The sequence below is a fragment of the Bidens hawaiensis genome, unplaced genomic scaffold, assembly GCF_021521415.1.
Source record: "Bidens hawaiensis isolate Kalapana, Puna unplaced genomic scaffold, B.hawaiensis_p1.1 tig00001236_1, whole genome shotgun sequence".
Classification (NCBI taxonomy): domain Eukaryota; kingdom Viridiplantae; phylum Streptophyta; class Magnoliopsida; order Asterales; family Asteraceae; genus Bidens; species Bidens hawaiensis.
In genome coordinates this window covers 257,285-284,332 of record NW_027491070.1, presented here as the reverse complement: position 1 = coordinate 284,332, position 27,048 = coordinate 257,285, and the positions used below count along the sequence as shown (strand labels likewise).

General features: G+C 34.3%; 3 protein-coding genes across 4 annotated transcripts; 2 read left to right on the top strand and 1 right to left on the bottom strand.

The window, feature by feature from the left end:
- Positions 1-12,777: 12,777 nt before the first annotated feature.
- LOC143568254 (organic cation/carnitine transporter 7-like) lies at positions 12,778-15,086 on the top strand. Its single transcript, XM_077054454.1, has 4 exons — positions 12,778-13,067; positions 13,704-13,941; positions 14,016-14,741; positions 14,845-15,086. The coding sequence occupies exons 1-4, from the start codon at positions 12,799-12,801 to the stop codon at positions 15,082-15,084; spliced, it is 1,473 nt and encodes a 490-aa protein (XP_076910569.1). The 5' UTR covers positions 12,778-12,798; the 3' UTR covers positions 15,085-15,086.
- A 104-nt stretch (positions 15,087-15,190) lies between these two features.
- On the bottom strand, positions 15,191-21,791 carry LOC143568236 (uncharacterized). 2 transcript variants are annotated; one of them, XM_077054438.1, is made up of 22 exons: positions 21,527-21,791; positions 20,220-20,340; positions 20,057-20,119; positions 19,833-19,934; positions 19,546-19,714; positions 19,350-19,448; positions 19,009-19,152; positions 18,809-18,848; positions 18,645-18,702; positions 18,467-18,561; positions 18,129-18,227; positions 17,791-18,025; positions 17,633-17,703; positions 17,442-17,547; positions 17,213-17,355; positions 16,976-17,134; positions 16,807-16,910; positions 16,275-16,740; positions 15,999-16,167; positions 15,829-15,911; positions 15,650-15,726; positions 15,191-15,570 (listed from the first exon to the last, which is right to left on the bottom strand). In XM_077054438.1, the coding sequence occupies exons 1-22, from the start codon at positions 21,572-21,574 to the stop codon at positions 15,399-15,401; spliced, it is 2,823 nt and encodes a 940-aa protein (XP_076910553.1). In that variant the 5' UTR covers positions 21,575-21,791; the 3' UTR covers positions 15,191-15,398. The 2 variants fall into 2 exon arrangements, with proteins under 2 accessions (XP_076910553.1, XP_076910560.1); XM_077054445.1 differs by lacking the exon at positions 21,527-21,791 and having other exon boundaries at positions 15,192-15,570; positions 20,061-20,119; positions 20,220-20,271.
- Positions 21,792-23,443: 1,652 nt separating this feature from the next.
- Positions 23,444-25,968, top strand: LOC143568226 (uncharacterized). The gene has a single exon (XM_077054431.1). The coding sequence runs from the start codon at positions 23,526-23,528 to the stop codon at positions 25,959-25,961; it is 2,436 nt and encodes an 811-aa protein (XP_076910546.1). The 5' UTR covers positions 23,444-23,525; the 3' UTR covers positions 25,962-25,968.
- The last annotated feature ends 1,080 nt before the right edge of the window (positions 25,969-27,048 follow it).

Below are 27,048 nucleotides of genomic sequence, written 5' to 3'. Positions count from 1 at the left end.
TTCAAATGCTTCATTTTTGTGTTTCATTAGATACACATACCCATATCGACTAAAATCGTCGGTAAAGGTAATGAAGTACCTTTCACTATTCCTACTAGTGGGCTTGAGAGGTCCGCATACATCCGTATGTATGATACCTAACAAGTCCTTAGCCCTTTCATTTGTACCTTTAAAAGGTTCTTTGGTCATCTTGCCTTGAATACAAGATTCACACTCATCAAACGAACCTAACTCATTTGTTTTCAAAAGACCATTCTTTTGGAGAGTATTTACACGATTCTTGTTTATGTGTCCAAGACGACAATGCCAAATGTAGGAATCACTCAAATCCTTTTTGAGTCTTTTAGTGGAAGTTTGATATAATGAGCTATTTGAGGTATTGTCATGAACCAATTCATAAATACCGTTGTTTGGTACAGCTTTAAAATAAAAGATACCATTAGATGATACATGCATTTCTGATTTTACAAATTTAAAGTCAAAGTTACATTGTCTAAGAAGGTGCACAGAAATAATGTTCCTAGTCAAACTAGGAGCATACAAAACATTTCTCAAAACAACTTCCAAACCACTTGGAAGCGATAAAGTGAAGTCTCCTCTAGCGACCACGTGCACCCTTGCACCGTTGCCCATGAAAAGACTCACTTCGCCCTTCTTTAAGTCTTCATTCCTTTTGAACCCCTGCAACCAATTGCAAATATGAGTTCCACATCCGGTATCCAATACCCATGTGTTAGAAGAAATAAGATTTAGCTCAATATTAATCATAAAGACATTACCCGAGGCATGCCCCGCATTCCTCTTGTCTCTTAGCTCTTTTAGGTAGACCGGGCAATTGCGTTTCCAATGTCCGGTCTCCCCACAACCAAAACAAGGATCATCCTTATGACCCCTCGGTTCCACAACCTTTTGTTTCTTTGCCATAACCGGTGATTTGCCCTTACCCTTAAGATGCACAGGAGGACCCTTTCTTTTTGCTACCTTAGCCTTAGGATTGGGTTGAGATCGATTCTTGGATCTACCTTCATTGATCGCAAACACGGGTAAAACCCTTTTACCCATGCTCGCCTCGGCTGTTTTAAGCATTGAGTGAAGTTCTCCAATGTTTTTGTCCCACCCGTTCATGTTATAATTTAACACGAAAGTGTCGAACCTTTTCGACAGAGAGTTAAGGATCAAATCCGTTGCTAACTCTTTTGAGATGGGACAGTTGAGCTTGGCGAGACGATCAATGTAACTTTTCATCTTAAGTACATAAGTTGAAACTGGTTGATTATCATCCATTCTACATGCATGCAAGGCTCGAACCGTTTCGAACCTTTCAACTCTTGATTGCTTAAGGAACATTTCCTTAAGTTGAGTAATCATGTCGTACGCATTATGGTTTTCGAAATCCTTTTGGATTTCGGGAACCATAGTCGCCAACATGAGGCATGACACTTGAATGGAATCTTCCGTGTGTTGGACCCAATTCATATATTCGACCTCACTTCCCTCTTCCGGTTCATTGGGGATATGTGTTTCCAAAACATGATATAATTTTTCTTGTTTTAGAACAATCCTTAAATTTCGGAACCAATCCGAAAAGTTATTGTGGTTAAGACGGTCTTTAGCGAGAATAGATCGGAGAGATACATTTTGGACGTTAGGGATTATGTTGTCGTCGACGTGTGCGGCCATCTGCAGAATTTTAATTAAGTTCATTTTAGTGTTTTACCTTTTTAATTATTAATACCCTTTTATATATACCAAATATAATTAATAATTAAAATCTAGAATCCAACGATAAACCCGACTCCGGTTAGGTGACCTTTTTCCCATTGTCGGTTTATCAAGGTAGTTATTCATAACAATTGCAAACCCTTTTGCAACTTCTAGAGTTTATGGGACCGGTTCGAAATCATATTTCGTGTCGGCATGTTTATCCCATCAACACCTATTAGACCCCATGCTTGGGTGACCCTCTTCACATGGTTCTAATTTAAGTCGTCCTACTTGTATCAACTTGTAATATTAACATACAAACGGTTAGGTGACCTTTTTCCCATTTATATGCCAATATTACCTCAACATATTAATTTACTCTACGCGGTTAGGTGACCTTTTTCCCACTAAGAGCTTACTAATATGTTAAGCGTTATACAAAAGGATGGTGTTTGACTTGTTATCCTTAATTTTAAAAAAGGGATTTTTGGTTTTAATAATTCTAGTTATAAAACTTTAAATCATGTTCTAACATGCATTTAGTAACATGATATTTTGAAACCATTTTCAAAATTCTAATTTATAATAAAACCATTTTATTATGGGCGTGAGACGGCTAGTTAATAAATCCATTTTATTAAACTACGTGTCACGTAATTACCGATAATTATTAGAACCCGTTTTATGCTTTGTTAATTAATTCTATGTGACGAAGTTGATATCCTAATATCTAGCAACCACATAATCAAACAATCAATTAACAAGCATACACAATTATACTAGACACGAGCCACTAAGTTAGACCACACTTGTTAGCCGAAACAAGTGTGTGTCTTAGGTCCGATCCTAAGGGACACATGACACATGGATGTTGTAGCTCCCACTCGATCCCGCATCCAAATGCTTCGAGCATCTTCTTCAACCCCGTTGTGATCCATTGGGCTTGAACTTGGGCCTTAGCTTCCATAAGCTTCCATTTGGGCTCAATGGGTGGGCTTAGGTCCTTTTGGGCTTGAATCCCCTTAATGGGCTTGTGAGACCCATTATCACCATACCCGGCCCAATAAGGCCCAAACTTCCAATTTTGCAATCTTCTTTAAATTTACAAAACAAATGTCCTAATACATTTTTTCTATAAAATAAAGATATTACAAATAAACTATTTATTACATACCCATATGAATAAATAAATACAAAACTGCCCCTAATTAATTATTACAAACCGAAACTTTGAATAATTAATAACAATCACAACAAACATCCATTTGGTCTACGGCTCGGTCTAGTTTTAACAAACATAACCCGTTATGTCTTAGGAACCCGTTCCAAAAACCCTCGACCTTATCGGGCCTAGCCCAACCCATTTGGGCTTGACCCAATAACATGATTATGGGCTTCGGCCCACATGTCAAAACACATGGGCTTCGGCCCAATGAAAAGTCTTATGGGCTTCGGCCCATTCATCCAAAATGGGCTTCGGCCCATTTCACTCGGTTTTTATTTTTTTTTTTATTTTTTTTTTTTTTGAACAAAGCCAAAAAATATAATAAGATTAAATACAAAAAAAATTATGCATGTTAATTTTTTTTTGTATAAAATCTTTCAAGGGAAAAAAATAAAACCGAAAACCCGAAGCCTAGTTTCCCGTATCCCGGCTCTTGATGCCATTTGTTGAGTTTCTATGGATATTTTAAACTTAGTTAACCATTTAACTAGTCACAATTAAGGCGGAAGCGTGATTATCTTTGAACTTTATGTACATATATCCAAATATATACATTACAAGTTCATATGTATGTTAATCTATGAATAACCCTTTATTCTTGTTTCAAGATTACCATTAATCTTAAGATTAGAAACCCGAGACAAAGGATCAAATAATACGGGAAAAACTAAACTATCAAAGCTTGTAAAACTTACATTCTTAAACCTTTAAGAGTGTAGTTGATGTTGAAGAAGATGATGATGTTGATGCTAGACTTTCAAAGGAAAAATCCTCAAACGGAATATACCCCGAGCCTCCAACACACACCGAGCTATGTTAGGGAGCTTGAACACGAATAACCGAGACCCGAACCTCCTTTCTTGAATTCTCGGCCGAACCCAAGAACAAAGAAAGAAAGAAGGAAAAGTGGCTTTCTAAAAAGTTACTTGAAAGTGTCTTGATCTTGATCTTTATAAAAATCTTTCAATCAAATCATTTTGGTGTTAGGTCTTTTAGTCAAGTAACCAATACTCAACCTTTACCAAACCCATGACAAAATATTGACCAAAATCTTGGGGTGTGGGGCCCACCCAAAACCGGCCCCATATATATATATATATATATATTTTTATTTTATTTATTTTATACTTTATAAAATATATAAACACCCCATCTTTTATAAACCATTTTATAAAAGAACACATAGTTAAATAATCATTCCAATAATAATTATTTGAATAAATAAATTAACCAATTAATTTATTTAACACTTTCAAGTAAGTATTCAGAAACCCGATTTTCTGAATGTATCGTGTTCTGTATTTGTCTCATAGATCTTATCTTAACAAATACATAATTGGTGTGTGTCTAACTCGTTATTGGGTATGACCCGACTTGGATCAAACACAACTAGCCACATTAACCTAATTATGTGTCTCGGGCATACGGTATTCCAACAATTTCTTAGATCATTGTCACAAGATTGTACAAGAACGGTGATAGGGTCTTTAATTCTATTGCAGATAAAAACACTCTAGACTATAGTAACTGAAAAAACAGACTTTTTTTTGTTGTGTTAAATATCGGAGTTGCTATTAGAGTGTTTGTTATCGAAGTCCGAAGATGCATGATTTACACTCGACCATCAATTAACACAATATCAAGGATATATAATATTGTAGAAAACCGAGTGCTCTAGTTACTTGTTGACCAAAGAAGAGTACAAAGGTTTTAGCTGTTGGTTTCGGTTCTGGTGTTGCCTCAAACGAAATCTAATCTGGAATCGACCCGAAGATTATAAAACCGAAGCTTGATGATGAACGAAGGCAGATGGCTACACACAAATCGGGAGTTACACACTTACACGAGTATAAAAACTGAGCGGTCCTACAGTTTAGAAACTTGAAACTAAGTGTTCATACAACTACAAAAATTTGAGACCGAGTGGTCCTACAACTAGAAAAAAAACTTAATACTGATCGAGTACGTGGATATGAAGTATGAACCTTTGAAAACTTAAAACCGAGTGGTCCTAAGCTTCAAGCATTTGAAACCGAGTGTTACTACATCTCCAAGACTTACAAACCGAGTTGCAAAATATCAAAACCGAAGGGTTGTAGAAACCTTGAAACTGGTTTACACATCAATAATTATACGGCAAAGAGGAGAATATTGAACTTGAGGTGAAAATGATTATGTAAAAGAAAACATATGAATGATATATAACATGATGCAAGAGCTTGCAATCGACTTAAAGAATGTCGTTGTGGACTGCCAACGAGTTATCTAATCCAAAATATATAGGCATCGATTCAATACCTTTGGCGCAGTTGATCTACATACGTTGCGTACGTCGCAACGTAGTGCAGGGACACGTGTCCTATGTTGGAATTTATTGATTTAAAAAAAACAAAAAAATAGTCAAATGACAAATATGTGACGCCACTGATTTTTTTTATTGTTTTATAGTTTTTTGCAAGATGAATGTATTTTTCTTGTTTTCCTTTTCTCTTTGAATGTTTTTTATACCGTAACGAACATATTAGATACCAACTGAATTAATCACGATGACTCAACACCATAACGCTCAGGTCCTACCAACGCTCGAGTTTCAGCACTCACGTTTTATAGTTTTATAGAGAGAATAAAGAGGAAGATCATTTCATTCATGTATATCGGGTTTACTTTACGTATACAATGTATTGGCATCATCGGCGGACCCACTAAGGAACCCTCGGGTGCACGGGCACCCAACGGTTTTTGAAAATTTCATAGAGACGATATAGAAAATTTTTTAGTGAGGCCATAAGAGTTTTAGAGGTGAACCCATATTATCAAGTTAAGAGTTGGTCTAGTAGTAAATCATACCTTATAACTTCCTTTGTCCATCTATTCTGAAAGAACCCGGGTTCGAATCTCCCTTGTTACATTTTTCTTCTACGTTTTTTTTTTCTTTTTTTTTCTTTCTCACTTTTACTAAGGTTTTATCCTTAAAAAATATCCATCGGCCTCTTTTCTTCAAGCCTTCCCCAAAATCTTACCGTCATCCTCTTCTTCCATCCTTTGTCACCATAGATCTGGCGACCACTGTATCATTTGTTCATCTCCAATAATCCTTCAAAAGTTCTAATTCTATCTCAATCCTTCGACAAATCCTAAAAGGTAAACATAAAACTCTAAAAGGCTTAAACCTTTTGTTTATTTTGTATTTTTTATACTTGAATAGTTGATTCTTAGATTAAAATCGTGTGTTCTATGAATACCATTCTAGAATTTGTGATTTAGATTTACTAAAATTTGATAATTAGGTCTAATGAAAGAACTACATAAAATAAAGTTATCAACATTCTAGAATTTGTGTGTTTTCTTGTTATATTTTGTTATGATATCGTATTGTATTGTGTTTATAACTTGATCCGACCTGACGGGACCAAAAGTTTTAATAGTCAGTTTTGAGAAATTTGAAAACCGAAAAAAGGTGAGCCCATTAACGAAAATTCATGGGTCTGTCACTGATTGACATAGAGATTGAAACAGTCTATGTAATGAATTTGATACTTATGGGAGTATAACATATTCATTTAACTGTATTTAATTAAGAGTTTCATAACAAAGATATATGTTTATCTTTGAAACCATTTTTGAAGTATTTTTATTCTATATGAATTAAGTAACTGTTTTTTTTTTATCTATTTAATTGAAATGTTTCCACTTTCCATATGCTTAAATACCAATACAAAACCAACAATAGTTATGGAGAGTTTGTTTTGCTTGTTCTTATATCTTCTAATAATCACAACTAATGCATCTTCGATAACAAACAATCAAACAACAACCTTGATATCCGATACAACAAAAACGGTATGCTTTTTCAGTTACTGGACCATTTATATCTACAACGGAATAAAAGATCCTATCACCGTGCATGTACAATCTGGTGACGATGATCTTGGAAATCATACAATTGCGCTAAACAACAATGAAAATTGGGGCTTTTGCGAGACGCTCAAAACTGTATTTTATGCCCACTTTTATTGGAATTCAAAGAAAGCATTTTTTAATGTTTTCGATATAGATACAAGTGATGAATATTGCTCGAAATGGAAAGTTTTCAAATCACGAAGATGCTTTTGGTTAGTTAAAGAAGATGGATTCTATTTGGGGAGTAGTCTTAATCCGGAAAGTTTGACCAAACTATATGGCTGGTAATGTATCTTATGTGTTTATTAAATAAGTCTTAGAAACATTTTATCATGATATTACTACTTGAAATGATTTATAAAATGACATGAATTCTACCTTTTTTTATTGCATTGGCTCTTAAAATTGGAATATGTATGTTTTTTAATAGATATAATATAATCACACTAGTATTTTGATAACGTAACTTGCGCGCTGGAGCATTACGGTGTAAGGATAACACAAAACAACATTCTGCATTCCAAATCATCACCAATGGAAAGTAATGTTGTTCGGGCAAAAAATGCACCATTTGTTTCCCAAAAAATGCACCATCACAATTTTGAGTCAATCCTCAGTAATGCACTGGTCTATATTGGCGATATTCTTCTATTCTCAGCATAAAGCGACGCCCATAGAAGTAAAATAATTAAAAAGGACTAAACATGATAAAAGATTTTTATGTAAAACTGACAAGAGATACGTAACTTCTGGTTTTAAATGAATTATATTTTGTTATAGAGCAACTCATCGGGTACATGTTGCATGCCTCGGCTTGTAGTCAGCTAATACATGTGTGCAATTCATAGTTGTCAAATCAAAGGCCCGCTCAAGGCGCAAAGTTGAGCCTTGGGCCTAGGTGCAAGGTGCTTAGAAATTAAAGCGACGCCCAAGATAAGCACTGTGCATAGCATAAGCATACCATTTTTAGGTGTTTTCGACATGCTGCTGGATTTTTTTCGTACATCATTAAGTTTGAAATCTCATATGAAATTAAGAAACCTAATGCGGAACATTTATAACTAAATAACTAAGCACAAATTAAAAGGTTTCAACGTTATTATCAACAATAGTTTGAAAGTTAAAATGGGAACGTATGAACATTACTATCAACATTGGCCAATAAGAGATAAATCTATATGAAAAAACCTTTAAAAACCCACAATAGTATAACATCCTATATATTGGGTTGAGAATAGCAAAAGTGTGCAAATATAAATCGATGAATATGAATTAACAAATTCCCTATAAATGTTGATTAAGGAGACGATACTGGGAGAACTGAAAGAAATGAAGGGTTAGGTCAATATTAATCTTCTCTAATCTTTAATTGAGTAGGGTATTAGGATAGGTGTGTTCACAGTTTGGTTTAAAATCGTCAAGCCGTCCAAAACGATCATCACGTGCATGGGTTGCCTTTGGCAGTTATGGTGCACTTATATATTTATTCTAATATTTATGTCACATGTCATTATATTATCCACTCTAGGAGGTGTTTTCCCGCCCTTTAACCCATATGAAAAAACAAGTTGATCTCGTACATGACCCATGCTCGTTTTGTGTGATACAATTGTGTGATTTAAAAATCATCAAAACCCTAATCCTCTTCATATCTTTTCGCTATCGAAAGTCAAGAGAGAGAATACAACTATGTTACTTTTATGTCATTTTATGTTTTAAAATTTAATATTAAAATTAAATGAGTGATTATGGGATGTTTCAGGCGAGAAGTCATCTTAACGCGAGAAATCAATATGAACCAAAAATTTAATTATAAGTTTTAATTGTTTAAAAACAAATGTATATATTTTAATTATAACATTAAATATATTGTTTTCTTCGGTTAATATAACTAATAAAACCATTAATTTCTTTTTTCAATTAACATAATCAGTCAAACTAAATATAATTTAAAAAATATAAAAAAAATCTTCTATTTTTGTAACTTACTTTTTCTTCTCTCTTGATTATTTTATCCTACAAAAATACAACTTATTCATACACTATAATTTCTTTTAACTCAATATCCATCAACATGAAATTATTTTCATAGCCATCAAAAACTAAATTTTTTCAATTAATTTATCTTACACAAGTACAACTTATTCATACACTAGAATTTCTTTTAGTATGGATTTGAATCTTATTATATAGTTTTTTGAAATTTGCTATATTTTTTTTTCAATTAATTTATCCTACACAAATACAATCTTATTTTATAGTAACGAAAAATACATATAACTACACATGTGTACATTAAGTATCTATACAAATATACAACGACACAAAAACATAAACATACACTTGTCTTTCAAAATTAAAATTGTATATAACCTACACATGTGTATTTAATATTAACAAAAACATTTGAAGGTTTTATTTTAAAACACATATGTGTAAATTATATGCATTTGTGTAACTTATATATACCTGTTGATGTTTAAATTCATATTTTTGTTAGATGTTTTTGTGTACATTATATGTTTTTAATGCAAAGATACAAGTGTAAATTATATATTTTTGTATAGGTTGTATATTTTTCTTAAAATTTAATGTCCACGTGTAAAACATATGTATTTTTTGTATACTTTATATAATTGTTGATGTTAAATTTCATGTGTAGATTGCATGTTTTTGTATATGTTATACGTGTTTGTACTTAAAACTAGTGTAGGTGATATGCTTTGTGTAAGTTGTTTATTTATTGTTGATATTTAATGGACACGTGCATATGATATATATTTTTTGTATTATTCATCACAATGGTTTTTGTAGATATCTCAAGAGAAAAAATATGTATTGACGACTATTAAAAAAAAGGTTATGCGTTGATAAATGTTGATAAATTGAGTTACAAGAAACTATTTTTACCTAGAAAGATATTTTAGTATACGAATAAATTGTATTTATGTAGGATAGAAAATCAATAGACAAGAAATAAGTTACAAAATAAATGAATTATTTATATTGTTTATTTATTGTAATTTGATTATTTATATTAATTTAACTGGAGAAAAATTAATGGTTTTATCAGTTGTATTAATTAAAAAGAGAATGCATTTAATGTTACAATCAAACATTTTCATTTATTCTTAAACGTTTAAAACTTATAATTAAATTACATATAAATTTTAATCCCATTAATCCATGGTCCCTATCCCACCACCCAACTCAATTTGGAACATCGTTTCGAGCTAAGTTTTACACCAATCGACTTGTTATCCCCATTCCGATCAGAAACCCTAAAAATTAGTTTGAAATTGGGGGGGGGGGGGAATTAACGTCGTTAAGTTTTTTTTAATGAATAACCATTGAGTGTAGATTTTTTAGAATTTGGGATCACCAGAGGTGATAAACTGAGTTGTGATTGTTGTCGACCAATAGTATCCAATACTCCAAAATTAAAACAATTGATATTGGTTTATATTTATTAAAAAAAAATGGATACAATAGTTGATAATTTCACACTATTTATTCTGAAGTATAATCAGATATGGTATCACGTAAAATATAACATGTTATATCGAGTTAATTTAGATATATAATATATGACATATAAATTGAAACCGTCTCTATAATTAATGTAATATTGATTGGGGTTGGTTGGGGGTGGGGGGGGGGGGGGTTGTTATAAAGTGTGTATTGAATGTATTTAGGCGAGAGTTTCATAACAAATAAATATATAATGCTTAACTTTGAACTTTTACTAAAAAATATTTATTGTCTATGAAACTTTTTTTTTCCTATATAATAGATTTGCTTCCTTATATTTGTATACCAATACAAAACTAATAGTCAAGAAGAGTTTGTTTTTCTTACTCTTTTATCTTTTAATCACAACAAATGCATCTTCGATAAAAAACACTCAAATAGCAAATATGATATCAAACACAACAAAAAAGGTATGTCTTTTTGATTATTGGAATGTTTATATCTATAACGGAATTAAAGATCCTATCACTGTTCATGTACAATCTGGTAACGATGATCTCGGAAATCATACACTTGCATGAAATGACAATGAAAACTGGGGCTTTTGTGACAGTCTTGTCACTTTATTTTATGCTCATTTTTATTGGAACTCCAAGACGGCAATTTTTGATGTTTTCAACGAAGTTATATGTGAACAATATTGCACAAAATGGAAATTTCGCAAACTAAGATTATGCTTTTGGTTAGTTAAAGAAGATGGATTTTATTTAGGGGATCGGCTTAATCCAGACCATATGACCAAACTACATGATTGGTGATGTATTTTGTGTAATTATCAAATGTCTTGAAAGTTTAAACCAAGATTTAATGTGTTCTTTTGATGAATGAAATGAATTTTAAATGTGGTTATAGCAACCAATGAATGTAATAATTTACTATTAATCTTGTAATATAAATATCAACATCAAGTTTGATTCTATTTGGTTCCTGCATAATAATCCTTAATACGATAACAGTTATAACTTATAATTAAGACGTCTAAAATCTAGAGCATGGTTTGATTATCAAGAGTTTCCTTCTTATTATCAAAATCAACTTATATAGTGATGTTTTTTGAGGAAAAATAAATTACAACATTATCATGTATTCATGTTAGAAGAATTTTACATTAGGCTTGACCATGGGCCCATATTCGAGTCCAAGAAGTATAACATTTGACTTTTTAATTAATATATGCAATAAGCCCAAGCCCAAGCCCAACTTACATCATTAATTATTTTGTGGGCATTTTCATTAGAACTCAAAGACTGCATTTTTTTTATGTTTACAAATTACAATGGTTATACAAGCGAAATTGAAAACTTAAATTATATGATTGGTATTAATATATTATATGTGTTTGTCAAATAAGCCTTGATTGAAAACTTAGATTCAGATTTTACTATTTGAATTAACTAATGAAAGAATTAAAACTGGAATGTGTATTTTTTTTAAGGATACAATATAATTACACTAGTATTTTTTATATGGTAGCTGTTAAACAACATCCGTGTGTTGCGGCTGGTATAAAGTTCGGTTGGGGTTGCGTTTGATTCGTGGCGGCACTGGTACGATACTTGCATCCTCTATAGTAACCGATGAGTGTAGTGACATGATATCCTCCTTACAAATATGAGGCTGTGGAGTTAAAATCCTTGCAATTGTATAGTAAAGGTGGAGTTTATGTGTTAAACAAATTGTCCATACAAAAATGGATATTAGATTTTAATAATTTAAACTTTGTCTTATTGGTCGACGCTAAGCCAAACTTTAAAAATGTGTCACAGTTGTCCTAACTTCGACCTATTAGCCGCCGACAAGCTTTTCATTGACGGGGTTAGATTCCGTTAGTTTTTTATGACGTGGATTATGACGTGTACGATGATGTGACATAAATAGTTGCGTGGACCGTTTATGTGGTAAAAGTTATTTTAAAATAAAAAATAAAATTTTCTAACCAAAATAAACTAACTGAACCACTTTTATAACAAAAATAAACGAACCGAACTACTTCTTTAACAAAAATAAACGAACGGTGCCACTTCTTTTAACAAAAATAAACGAACCGGACAACTTTTCTAATAAAAATAAACTCAAGTCGAGAGGGTTTGGGTTAGAACGTGTTTCGGGCCGGAAGTGGTTCATGTCAATACGGTGGTGATGGTGGTGGTTCAGTTCGTTTATTTTTGTTAAAAAAAGTAGTTCGTTTCATTTATTTTTGTTAAATAAAAGTAGTCCGGTTCGTTTATTTTTGTTAAAATTTGGATAAAAATGACTATTTTAATGATTTTCTTATTATTAAATTTTCCTAAAATAAAAAATAATATCGTTGGTAATGTTCGTTACGTTACCTGTTTTTCCAACACAACAACCCGCTTCATCATTTAATATTAATAACCCCCAATTCGATCTGTTTTCTATAAATTTTGCAAATTATTATTAATATTATTATTCATCAGATGGGTGTTGAAGGATTTGGATATACACTGGATGAAGCACTGTGTGCAATCGGGTTTGGAAGGTTCCAAGTAATAGTTCTTGCTTATTCGGGTTTGGGTTGGGTTGCAGAAGCCATGGAGATGATGCTTCTGTCGTTTGTTGGACCCGCCATTCAACCCGAGTGGGGTCTTTCGGCGAATCAAGAAAGTATGATATCAACTGTGGCTTTTGCTGGAATGCTTGTTGGTGCTTACTCTTGGGGAGTTGTTTCTGATACTTTTGGAAGAAAGTAGGTTTATTTTACCATTTACCGATATGTATACATGTGTTTCGTGTTGGAACATAGTTTACGGTTTATTAGTATTGAGCCGAACGTTTAGTAAACTGTTTGTGAACCGTTTGGAGGGAAGTTCGTTCATTTAATAAACGAATGAACATGAATAAAAAGTTTGTGTTTATTTAGTTAAACGAATGGACATGACAATGTTTTGTTTGTTCATTTATGTTCGTGAATTTTTATATTTGGATGATACCAAAGGACGGATTATCTACTTAATGTTTTATTTTTGTTCGTTTGTGTTCATTTAAGTGTGTTCATTTATGTTCGTTTGTCTTTGTTCAATTATGTTCGTGAACTGTTCGTTTGGATTTTAAATGAATGAACATAAATGAACACGAACATGTTCATTTTTTAAACGAAGGGACATGAACACAAGTATTTGTCTGATTAAGTGTTTATTTTCATGTCCGTTTAAAGTTAAATGGGCGAACACGAACATGAGCACGCACACGGCACATGCCTTTGTTCATGTTCGTGTTCGTTCAGTTAGTTTACAGGCCTACTAATTGGCATGTGGCTCGGTACTAACAAAACCGTAATCTATGTTCCAATATTTAGGTCATGAATTATATATTAGCATTTCAGGAAGGGATTTCTTGGTTCAGCTATAATAACAACCATAGCCGGGGTATTAAGTGCTTTCGCGCCGAATTACATATCGTTGTTGATCCTTCGATGCTTGGTTGGTGTCGGCTTAGGGTGCGGGCACGTGTTTACATCATGGTTTCTTGAGTTTGTTCCCATTCCAAACAGAGGAGCTTGGATGGTTGTTTTTTCAACTTTTTGGACAGTTGGAACAATAATGGAAGCTTCACTTGCATGGGTAACTAAAAACTAAAAACCTTTATATGTTTTATAAATTATAATTTAATTTTATTGCATTGCATTGCATTGCAGTGGATCATGCCTATATATGGATGGAGGTTGCTTCTTGGGCTATCTGTGGTTCCGTCTCTCGTGACGCTACTGCTTTACAGTCTAGTGCCAGAGTCTCCAAGGTACCTTTTAACACGAGGAAGATTAACCGAGGCCCGACAGGTTCTCATGAACGGGGCTGCACTTAACCGAAAGGAGCTTCCGGTTGGTTTACTTGTTTCTGATCATATAAAGGCTATGTTTAGTGAGGATGATTATGAGTCGTTAGAAAGTACCGTGTTACTCTCGTCCCCGAGAAGTAAAACGAGTGGTTCTAAAACGAGCTCCGGGTCTATATTTATGCTTTTTTCACCGAACTTGATACGAACAACGCTTCTCTTATGGTTTTTGTACTTCGCCAACACGTTTTCTTATTATGGGATTATATTGTTGACTTCACAGTTAAGTGTGGGGCAGAGTGAATGTGAAAAATCGCTGAGTTTACACTCGGAAAATATTAAGGATCCGAATCTTTATGTAAACGTGTTCATCACTAGCTTGGCAGAGCTTCCGGGGCTCGGTTTAGCAGCTTTTATATTGGACCGAGTGGGTCGGAAGATCTCCATGGAAATAATGTTTGTTGCAGGGTTCGTTTTGCTACTGCCATTGGTCGTTCATCAGAATGAAGTGATGACTACGGGGTTTCTGTTTGGAGCCCGCATGTTCGTTTCAGCTAGTTTTATCGTCGTCTGTATCTATGCGCCGGAGGTATATCAGTCTTATGTTAATGTTTAATTAATACTACCTTAATCCTATTAAAATCCTAGATTTTTAGTTTTAAGGTGTTCTATGATGATTTGTCATTTGATAGGTGTATCCTACAAATGTAAGAGCTACAGGAGTTGGAATAGCAACAGCAATAGGCAGAATTGGGGGTATGGTGTGTCCGTTGATAGCAGTCGGGATGGGTAGTGGTTGCCACCAAACACTTCCGGTGATTCTGTTTGAAGTTACGATACTTTTGTCGGGTCTAAGCGTTGTAGTTCTTCCATTTGAGACCAAAGGAAAAGAATTAACGGACACGGTAGATTTACATGTTCAAGTAGAATGATTTCTGTTCATATCTAGTGGATTATAGAACAGAATAGACTTGTGTATTACAGTTCAAATAATAATAGATATAATGCAGTTCGCTGCTTAAAAAAATTTATGTATCAAACGACTTCTCATTGCACGTTTTCTGAAACCGAAATGCATAGAACAATACTATAAAGAAGTTTTTTATAACTTATTTGATGGTATATATATAAATAATGGAGACTATTAAAATAAAAAGTAAAAAATCCTTTCTATTAATTTCAAAAACAAAAATTACATTTTAGTATGGTCTGAACCTATTTCAAGCCGCAAATGTAACCTAAAACCTCAGTTAATCTTAGCCTTGGGTCGCCTTGGCTTTAACACGAGCCATAGTACAAAAAAGACAACCAAGAATGCGGGAATGGTGGTCAAGTCAACCTCAACCTTAACTTTTCTCTGCTTGGTGCAGTGAATCTGGTGCATGCTGGTTACTGTAGTGTTCACATACTCTACAAACCTGCAAAATATAACAAGAAATAAGTAATTAAAAAAGTGTTAAATTTTGTTGAATATCTTAGTTATAAGTTATAACTAACCCGTTGGAAGCATCTTCCAGACTAGTTAAAATTCTCAATGCGTCCACAAACCGTAGTTCTCCAGCAACTGTTGAAATCTAAAAGATAATATCCAGAAATCAGTTAATTATTAAGTAAATAATAAGTGATACTTTTAAGTGCATTGTATTATGCAGGTAAAAGGGCATAGTTGAACTTACTCTTTTCCATCGGTTAACAACATAGTTATATTTGTCCACCAAGTGTCGCTCATGCATCTGGAAGGCCTTAAAGCTTTGTTCAGCTGGCATTTATTAATTAGCATTAACATTATTACAAATGATAACTGAAATAATAAGTAAAAAGATCAGCAGAAGTCAAGGGTATATACATGTACTCTCCACCATTAAACGATGAATTGCTGAGTTAACTCGCTGTATAGACTCCTCAAGATTTGTTAGCATATAGCTGCGTGCAATTGTGTCTGACAGAAACTGTGACATATGCCACCCTTGTGAAGTGACAGATAAGGGGTTACATCCCACTGACCATAACCAATCCTGACGTGACACATCATCCAAGAAATAATCAAATATGAAAACATAACATAGATTCAGGTTGTAATTTCTGAAGGGTAAACTAGTTTATAATTCAGCATATTTAATACCTCAATTGCAGTTTCATGAGCTTGACTATAAACAAGATGAAGTGGAAGCAATCCAGCAAGGTGTTCAGAAACAGCAGCCAATGCAGCTTTTATCGGCCGCTTTAAGTTCCACAGCAGAGATTGACCATTGCATTGTAGATGGCTTTCCCATGATGGCGAGTCAGATTGGACAACAATAACCATATCAGAAAGCGCCTTCGCCTGATAATGTTTATCCACTAATAACGGCTCCCCGTGTATAAACCAGAATATCGGAACTTCTAATGTGGACCTACCATGAGCATGAGAACCTTTAAGAGAACCATGATCACTTAACCGCTGCAACTGATGCTGTAATATAGAAGAGTCAAGATACGAACGAACATTTCTTCTAAACGTGCCATTAACAAGCAATGAAGGTACAGCGGAGGCTCTTCGAGCTACAGAAAAAGCCATTGCCAATGCGGGATCCTCTGAAAGTGGTAACCTACAAGACATTATACAAAAATTAAGTCAAAAGATACCAAATTTACATCGATAAAGGTCAACTTACATGTGTTGACTGAACATTGGTTTCTGAGAAGGTAATAGTAAAGAAGAAAGTCCATCTGTGATAGCATTTATATCCACAGGCAACGACTTGATGTTCCTGACTTTCTGCATTTAAAAAACAAAACTAAGAATATGCTTTCAACTTTTCATCATTAATTAAAATGATTTACCTCCTGTGTAATGAAAAATAACTGGAAAGATATTTTCTCGTAATGATGGAAAGCCCCGTCAGCAATGGAAGGTGAAATGATGTGCCTCATAGAACCCCATAATGTTGCGCCCATGTGTGCAAGAAAAGTGTCACGTGCAACTGTGTAGTTGTGGGAATGCTGTAACATTGTATGCATATTGTATCAATTTACCATATAAGCGAAGACCACTATAAGTGATTAGATGATATAAAATACCTCATAAGAAATATCACTGAACAAATTCCAATTCTCCATCCGTTTTAAAGCATCTACGGCCTTTTGTTTATGGCTTTCAACAGAATCGTCATTTTTAAATGACTTGAGCTCGGTTTTTAAGTCGTGCATTCTCTCCTCAAGCTCTGGATTAAAAATAAAATAAATGTTGTTAGATAAAACATTAACAAATAAAAATAAATTTGAAAAAAGAGCTCATGTTGTGGACTACCTTCACAAAGAGAGAGTTTTGACCTTCTTCCCCAACAATGCTTGAAAGCAAATAGCTCGTATATATCTATCTCTGCCAACAGGATATCTATAGCTTGATGATCGTTCTGGAAAATTGAAGTATAACATAATAATGTCTCCAAAATCAAGTGTATTATTTATATTTAATAAAATTGTAGTTGAGATGCATACTTCCCCAAATGCAGCAAACTTCTCCTGAATTGCATCTTGCAAGTGATCTTCAGCTTCTTCTTCAGTAATTTCTAGCTCAAAACCATCTCCATGTCAGCAAAATGAAAAATGTGTAGCTGCAATAAGGTAAATAAAGTATTTTGGTAGTTATTTAGTACCTGCAACTGCACCAAGGGTTTTTTCCACATTGGGTAAGGTGAGTTCGGTACGCACACCTTCTCCACCAACAGCGGGTCCCCAAGAAAAAGGACCCGCACTTAAATCAATAAAAGCCCATCTGTCTTTACCAATCCATGTATCTGTAAGACATTCTGCATGGACCCCACTCAAATCACCAGATTTCAGATCCTTTGTCCATTGAAGCTTCATGTCTTCGTTTTTTCCATTTAACAACTTCAAATAAAATGAAGTACATAATTATTTTCCATCTATGAATGATTTTCAGATAGCGTACCCCGTCTAAACATTATATTTACTGATATTTAATATGACAAACCTGGATAACTTTTGCTTGAATAATATCAGCCACGTCATTCTTTTCAGATAGCCTCTCAACATTGTTCAATGCAATCAGGCAACTATCATACCATTCTATCTGAATTGGCATTAATAAAAGCATGTTAAGACCATATGATCGATAATATACCAGTTGTGAGAAAACTATATGTTTAAAAACCACTGTTTCTTTTTAAAAAGTGCAACTGGATTTTAGAAGGCTATAAAACAAGGGTTGGTCACTGAATCTTGCTTTTGAGGCAGACAGCAATTGTAAACAAATATTTATGAGAAAAACACAAGGTGGTTTGACTTTTAGTGACAAATATGAGAACTGACCATGTCGGTTTCTTCTGTTATTGTCCAGGAAAATTTTGCCATTGGATGTTTTTGGTACAAGGGTTTCTTGATTTTGTCCATAGCTGACCATATAGCTGTTTTACACAAATTAGACATATAATTAGGCAGTAGTATTGAGTTTAGAAAATCAAAACAATAATATAAGATTGCTACACACCAAATGGATTTCCTGTCTGTTTTTCTGACTGAAGGATTTTGTCTTGTAAACTTTTATCCTGCATGCAAATATATGCTCGGACAATAGGTCACTTGCTAGTTCTTAAAATATAACTTAAAGGCCATCAAGAACAACTTAATAGTTGACCAAATTAATAAAAGTACCTCCTTGAGAAAATTTATTTCACTCTCTGACAATCCTCTCCTGCAAAATTTCATGACATCAGCTACAAGTATGTCCGTGTTTGCAAAAAAGATATAGATTTTAGATAAAAATTGTAAAGAGAAGTATCATATAGCAGTAACCGAATAGCATTTTAAAAGATGAAAAACAAATAAAGAAAACTAACTAAACGAATACACACCTGTATCCATATCTGCCTCTCCTTGCGTCACGCTTAGGATTCATTACAAATATATTATATGCACTTTCTAAATCAAGATATTCCACAAGGCTGGTGAACATAACATCCATCAAATCCACATCCACTTGCCAAAGACCATCATGCCTTCAAAGAGAAAAGGTTCACAATTATAATGGTGAAATTTAATCATATGTTGCAAATTAAACAAATGCAAACAAATACTAGGAGACTCATCTGCAATTACTACTATGCAAAAACTCTAAAGTTTGACACACGTGATATAGAGGTATAAACCAAAGTAAATGTAGAGCGTGAGAAGAAACATGGGTAATGAGATCTACCTGGTATGATTAACATCATCCTTACGAGAGAGAACACCAATAGCATGCTCAAAAATGGAATTAACTTTCTCACTCGTCTGGATAGCATGGACAGAGAAGCTGCAGGTATAAATGTCCCAAAGGCAGAAAATTAGTATGAAAACAAAAGAACCAGCAACCCTATACTTGTTAACAGCAAATAGAATATAAACATTACTTGTAATTGATGTGACTAACAAGAGGAAAGTGATGCTGATGATTTCTGTATATCCTATTTTTGTAAAACGGAGCAAGAACTTCTTCGGCTTGCGGAATTCTAGTGTGTTCAAATATATGATCAATCTTTGTGAACCAACGCTCAATTTCTTCAGCATGTAGCTTAAAAGCTGTATCAACATCACAAAAGCATATTCATCAACACCCAACTTTGTATTAGTTCAGGAACACAAGAGTTAAGTTATCAAAGGTAGAGAAACTTTAAAGCTATATCATATTATCATATACCTTGGTTCCCGGTCCCTTCAAATCCTATAAAGATGAAATTCACAGGAACTGGAAGATACATGTGTTCAACTTCTAAAATCTGTAGATAATTGGCAATATTCCCTGGAATAAAGAAAAAAAAAGAGCATATTTCTTTCATGTATAAGACCCAACGTAATGAGGTTGAAGATTAATCATGTTTAAGAATGCCACTAGGGTTTAGTAAAAGGTGAAAAAATAAGTACCTGCCTTGGTGTAATTAAGAATGCTTGATTGTTCAACCGTTCTAGTCTCCAAATCATCAAAATCTACAAGTATCCAGTAATAGATTTAAAAAAAACAAACAAACAAACAATTATAAGACGGATAAACGAGCTGATAAAAGAAGAGAAAATGGTGCATGCATACCGCTTCGTATCACGGATTCACTCCAGAACTTGCTCCTCTCTTTGAGATTAAACAATGAAAATACTGATGATCTTCCAGTCTTACGGGTGCCAGGAGATCCATATGACCTGCTTGCTGTTAACTGGTATGAAAATAACACAATGCAATTATCAGTAAACAATTATTACAAGTACTACATTAGAATACAACCAATATATAGATTACTAGCTTTCACTTAAACCCCACAAGACTCTCCCAGCATGTATGACTAAGGGCATGGTCATGGATTCAATGTACCCAAATTAGACTAATAATCAAATTTTCAAAAGAAAACAAGGTGTCACACTCATTATGATCGTAAAACAAAATGAAAAATTGTTAAGTTGATTTGGTATCTCCTTTCTTTGCCATCAATGACTCGTCTATCTAAATAAGCAGTGGCGAGTTGTGATATCATCTTAGAAAAGAAAAAGGAGAGTGGTAACACAACGAACCTACAACATGTATCATAAGAAAAGCAGCTGAGAATAAAGATAATCTATAATGTATACATATAGAGTCATGTAGCTTGAAGTTGAACTCCATAGTATCCACAAATCAAAATTTGCACAGTTACAAAAGCAATTGTTAGTGTGTCTATTCGGTAAAGAGAAAATGAAAATTAACATTCAACTAAATGTGAACGGCAATATGTACTTAAGCCTGCCATTTACACCTACATGCATGTATAAATATAATCTCTGCAAGTACACTTGCACTTGTTCAAATTATCTGCAATGATGTATGCGCTCATTTTGACATATGACATTTGAATTGAGCACTTCTTAATGTTACTATCGTGGTTGTAAAAATTGTGCCTAGGCACCAACTAAACACTAGCCTGTACCCCACCGACTAAATGCCGATTAATCGCTATTTGGTCAAAATCAGTCAAAATCGCGTGAGTGTGTGTGTGTATATATATATTTAAAAATTGCATATAAAATCCAATCCGATTAATCCTTATTTATCACTATTAATCGATAGTCCCTACCCTACCGCCTGACTAGTGCGTAGAGTGTTCTACAACTATTGATATAAAACAATAAATATAGGCATTAATAATCTAACACTGATGCTTCTTAATTCTAATACTTACTAGCTACTAGTTGCAGGTTTAATTAAATCAATCATCAAACATTACTACCAGGAGATATTATTTAAACTACAGAGCTGAATGATGATACGTATATATACTTGTTAAGGAATAAAAAGTAGTAATGAGATCAATAAGCAGTAATGAATATAAATTGAATATGAAATGAAATAGCGGTTAAAAAATAAGTTACCAGCAACAGGAGAGAAATGAAAGGAATGAAACGGATCGAGTGATGCATGGAGCCCTAGATCGAATTTAATAAGAAGCTAATTGAAATGGATCGTAAAATTGAGTTGTAATTGGTGGTGATTTGTGCCCTAGAGATTAACAGAGTGAAGATCTATTGTAGCCAAAAGAGGAGACTGATGAAGACGATGTGCAGACTGGAAGAAGTTGTTGTTTTGTTTGGGCGGGTTTTTATCCGTGGGTTGTCGGGTCGGAATATAGATGCACCGTGGGCCCAACTAGGTCACCCAACTTAGAGCAGCTCCAATGTGGACCAGATGACGTGGAGGTTACGGACGACGCGACGTTGAGGAGCTCGAGTCTGGCGACTTGGTTCGGAGATGCAGATGGTCCAGTAGACAGGGAGGGTGGGCCACCACTCTCACACGCATATATTTTTTAATATTTTTAATGAGGTTTTTACTTTTTAGAGTTTGATGATGTTGCTAATATGATGGTTTGTGGATGACTAACGTTGGAGATGTTTTTTAAAGGTTATAAGTATTCGGGGTAGTAATTATCCAAATCTTCCAACCAATCACTTAAAGACAACTCAAAACTACAAGATTGGTCAGGGTGGCATTCCTTTTACACAAATCACTCAAGTACCACATCAACCCAATCACATTCCAAGCCAAAAACGATTTTGATCAAGGAGTAGTACCCAAAAGTTCAACCTAAAATCATTAGCTTATTAAAATGTGCCACTTTACCCGTTCTTGCCGAACTACTTGGTCGACTACCCAAATTGCACCCCTAATACTGTAGAACTTAAAACATGTAAAATCGCATAAAAGTAATTATAACAAAAGTAAAACCTTCTAAAGTTCAAATATTGGCTTAAGACACTTAGGGGTGTTTTGGATTCCTTAGTTACCTCCTAATAACTTTTCAATGAGTTAATACGTTACAAAATCATAACTTATTAACTTTTCCCTCTCACATCAAAAACAATCACAAATACCTTATTACTTTAAAAAAAATTAATAAGTTATAAGTTGATGAAAATATGCAATCCCAAACACCCACTTAGAGGTTGTTTGTTTACATCTGAATGGAACCATTCAAATGGACACATCTGATTCATTCATACTTCAGACTGTTTGATTTCAGACAGAAAAACATCTAAATGGTTAAAATTTGGGTCTGAATCATTCAGACTCATGTAGTTGTTGAATGGGACAGAGGCTCATTCATATCTGAATGAACCAAGCAGCCCCTTAGTTGTATATGCTAGTTTAACCAAGCCTTGTTTAACTTTCCATAAAAAAAACACAAGACATAGTTTTCACTCAAAATGTCATCAATATCCGATATCAATGAATCCGTGCCGACTCGCATCCACAACAAGCTGGCTTTACTAACCGAATACACATTGTTTTAAGGGGGTGTTTGGCCTACCTTTTTTAGCAAAGCTTATAGCTTTTTTTAGTTTTTTTTTTGTAAAATAAGCTTAATTTGGTGTTTGGTTGAGTTTTTTTAGCTTATGCTTATAAGCTTATATAAACTAATTTAAATAAGCTTATTTGAAGATGGTTTTTTAGTTTATTTGAAGAAGTTTATTTGTTTAAGGGGGTAAATTGCTCATTTGCCTTCAAATGGTGATAGATTAATAATATTGAAGCAATTTATTACTAAAACAAATTAAATAATAATAGATTTAACAACTTATTAAGAAGTATAATCAACTTGTAGAATATAAGTTAATCTCAACACTTAAAAAAAGCTTATTAAATAATATAAAATAAGCTATAACAACTTTAAAAATATAAGCATAAGCTAAAAAATAAAAGCTATGGCAAACACTCCCTTAATATGGTTTTAAATTATTAAACTACTTCTCTTATCTATACAAGTTCCCCTGTTCAAGAAATATCTGTGTAACAACAAACTCCCACCGGCAACCACCGTCCGGCCACCGTCCATCAAATTCCGGCGAGTTTCATTCCATTCCACAACCCCTCATGGCAGATAAACTAGTCCTACCTCTTCTCCTCCCAACCCCACCACTCTCCAAACCCTTCTTTGCCCAAGACCCACACCACCATAAACCCAACCACCACCACCACCAACCACCATTAACCACCACCAATTTAACCAATTTCCTACAACCCAATTCAACCCACACAAAACCCATTTCGCCAATTGTCCCAAAACGCAGAATCGGCAAACACAACGACCCAAACAAAGGTAAACCATGGTCTTCACATTTATCCCCAAAAGGTCAGCTAGTTCTTGAAACCCTAATTTCCAAAACCTTCAATTCAACCCAAATTGATAATTACTTAACAACCCTTGTCGAGTTTCATGAAAAAGACCCCGAATTCGATACAAAGTCGTTGTCTTTAGACGTATTAGGATTAATCCAAGGTCTAGGGCATTACAAGAAAGTTGAATTAGCTTTAACTGTGTTTAATTGGGTTAAGCTGCATTATAAAGATTCGGGTAAACTGTTACGCGGGTCGGTTGTGGCGGTGATGGTTTCGATGCTTGGTAAGGACGGGCGGGTTTCGGTTGCGTCGTCGTTGTTTCGTGGTTTGAAGAAAGACGGGTTTTTGGTTGATGTTTATGGTTATACGTCGTTGATTAGTGCGTATGCGGGTAATGGAAGGTTTCGTGAGGCGGTTTCGGTGTTTAAGGAGATGGAGGAGGAAGGGTGTCAGCCTACTAAGATTACTTATAATGTGATACTTAATGTGTATGGGAAAATGGGTATGCCGTGGAGTAAGATCGAGTCGGTTTTTGATGGTATGAAGAAGTCGGGGGTGGTGCCGGATTCGTATACTTATAATACTTTGATTAGTTGTTGTAAACGCGGGTCGTTGTATGAAGAAGCTAATAGGATATTTGATGAGATGAAGTTAGCAGGATTTGTTCCTGATTATGTTACGTATAATACGTTATTGGATGTTTATGCGAAGTCACGTAAGCCGGATGAAGCGATGGATGTTTTGAAAGAGATGGAGGGTAACGGGTTTTCACCGAGTGTTGTGACTTATAATTCTTTGATCTCGTGTTATGCTAAAGACGGGTTGTTTAACGAAGCGATGGAGTTAAAAGGTAAAATGTTGGAGAAGGGGATAAAACCGGATGTTTTTACGTACACAACGTTGTTTTCGGGGTTTGAAAAGGCGGGGAAAGACGAGTCTGCGATGCGGGTTTTTGATGAAATGATTAGTTCGGGTTGTAAACCGAATATTTGTACGTTTAACGCGCTTATAAAGATGCATGGAAACCGGGGTCGGTTTCTGGAGATGATGAAAGTTGTCGAGGATATTCAAAAGTGCGGTTGTGATCCCGATATTGTAACGTGGAATACGCTTTTGGCGGTTTTCGGTCAAAATGGAATGGATAATGAAGTTTCGTCGGTGTTCAAGGAAATGAAACGGGCCGGGTTTATACCCGAGAGAGACACGTTTAATACGTTAATTAGTGCTTACAGTCGATGCGGGTCGTTAGATCAAGCAATGAATGTTTATAGAAACATGTTGGAGACTAAAATTAGTCCGGATCTTTCAACTTACAATGCGGTTTTAGCAGCGTTAGCTCGTGGAGGTCTTTGGGAACAATCCGAGAAGATTCTAGAAGAAATGATAAACGAGGGGTGTAAGCCTAACGAGTGTAGTTACAGCTCATTACTTCACGCGTACGCAAACGGGAAACAAATCGAAAAGATGCGTGTTCTTGGTGAGAAGATATACTCGTACGAGATCGAACCACACGTTCTTTTGTTGAAAACTTTGGTTTTAGTCAACAGCAAAACCGACCTTCTAGAAGAAACCGAGCGCGCGTTTCTTGAAATGAAAGATAGAGGTTTATCGCTTGATATCAACACATTAAACGCGATGGTTTCAATATACGGAAGAAGACAGATGTCAATGGAAGCGAACGAGATCATTTCATACATGAAAGAAAGTGGATTTTCGCCCAATTTAACGACTTACAACTCGTTAATGTACATGTACAGTCGGTCTTCAGATTTCCCAAAATCTGAAGAATTCTTGAGGGATATCATATCGAAAGGGATCAAACCCGATGTTATATCTTATAATACTGTGATTTACGGGTACTGCAGGAATGGGAAAATGAAAGAAGCGTCACGGGTACTGAGTGACATGAGGAAGTCTGGTGTTGTGCCCGATGTTATCACGTATAACACGTTTGTTGCTAGTTATGCCGCTGACGAGTTGTTTAAGGAAGCGATTGATGTGATAAAGTACATGATTAAACAAGGGTGCAAACCGAATGCGAGTACTTATAACTCGGTTGTTGATTGGTATTGTAAGTTTCATCATAGGGATGATGCGGTTTTGTTTATTAATAATCTTCGTGAGGTGGATCCACGTGTGTCTAAAGACGAGATTAGTAGATTGTCTAAGCGTGTGGCGGAGACGGCTTAAGGGTGCTCTACTGTACTGTTGTATGCTTATTTTAGGCTCATGTACATATGCAATATAAAGGTGTATAATTGTTGATATATAAATGTTAGTGTAGAAAGAACTTTGATACTGTAAGAAACATTTCACCTTTTGTTGCACAAGCTGCACAATATTATACTGTGTCATAGTTGTGTTTTAGTTTTAAAAATTTGCACAATATTATTCAGTAGCTGTGTCAAAAGTCATACAATTCGTATGATGTAAAAGTTTGCGTTATACGGCCCGTATGATGTGACAAATGTGAGTCGTATGTGATTTGCAAAAGTCATACGACCCGTATAACCTCACATGGAAATTGTTACATGGATTTGTTGTATCTTAAGGATTTGATTTCTTGATGCTACTTTTATTAGCGTTGTCATAACATTTCGGCGCGACACGATAAGGCATTATGGCATGTGGTACTAAATACGAACACGACATGATAACTGATTGTCATTTTTTTCAAAGACGAACATGTATAGTAACACGTTAACATGTTAAAGACTTGCTAAGAGTTTTTTAAAGCATTAATAAATAATACATGTGTAATGAAACAAAATTTTCAAATCAAGCATAAAACTCTTGAATAATAAATAATTCATAACAAATTTTTAAAACAAAAAACCACAAATTCATAATAGACTTGAAACAAGAACCACATAAGCAAATCACAACAACTATTAAAAATATAATATCGGGTTCTGATGGGCATGAGTGAAATGTCTTATGTAAGCATGACTTTAGGGGTGTATATATATTATTTTTTATAAAATTAAAATCTACATGGCTTACTAATAGGATAACAGGTGTTTAATATGTTAGGACACAAATTTAAACATTTCTTAAACAAATCAACCCGTTTAAAACACAAAATTTATTAAGCTCAAACCCAAACTTGTTAAAACCGGTGACGTGTCGTGTCATGTCAACATGTTTGTGTCATACATGAACATACCTATCTTTTATAGTACATTCATTGTATACAAGTGTAAACACTTTATTACAACAAAACTTGATTGAGTGATTTTTCTAAAACTAAAAAAAATATATTGCTTTATTTTTGTAT

Excerpts from the sequence above, each read along its gene's own strand:
- LOC143568226 (XM_077054431.1), top strand. The coding sequence starts at position 23,526 with ATGGCAGATAAACTAGTCCTACCTCTTCTCCTCCCAACCCCACCACTC.
- LOC143568236 (XM_077054438.1), bottom strand. The coding sequence starts at position 21,574 with ATGCATCACTCGATCCGTTTCATTCCTTTCATTTCTCTCCTGTTGCTG. Across the intron at positions 18,026-18,128 it reads TTCAAGCAAAAGTTATCCAG|TTGTTAAATGGAAAAAACGA; the intron begins GTTTGTCATATT and ends TTTTATTTGAAG. Across the intron at positions 15,571-15,649 it reads CTGGAAGATGCTTCCAACGG|GTTTGTAGAGTATGTGAACA; the intron begins GTTAGTTATAAC and ends TATATTTTGCAG.
- LOC143568254 (XM_077054454.1), top strand. The coding sequence starts at position 12,799 with ATGGGTGTTGAAGGATTTGGATATACACTGGATGAAGCACTGTGTGCA. Across the intron at positions 13,942-14,015 it reads TGGAAGCTTCACTTGCATGG|TGGATCATGCCTATATATGG; the intron begins GTAACTAAAAAC and ends ATTGCATTGCAG. Across the intron at positions 14,742-14,844 it reads TCTGTATCTATGCGCCGGAG|GTGTATCCTACAAATGTAAG; the intron begins GTATATCAGTCT and ends GTCATTTGATAG.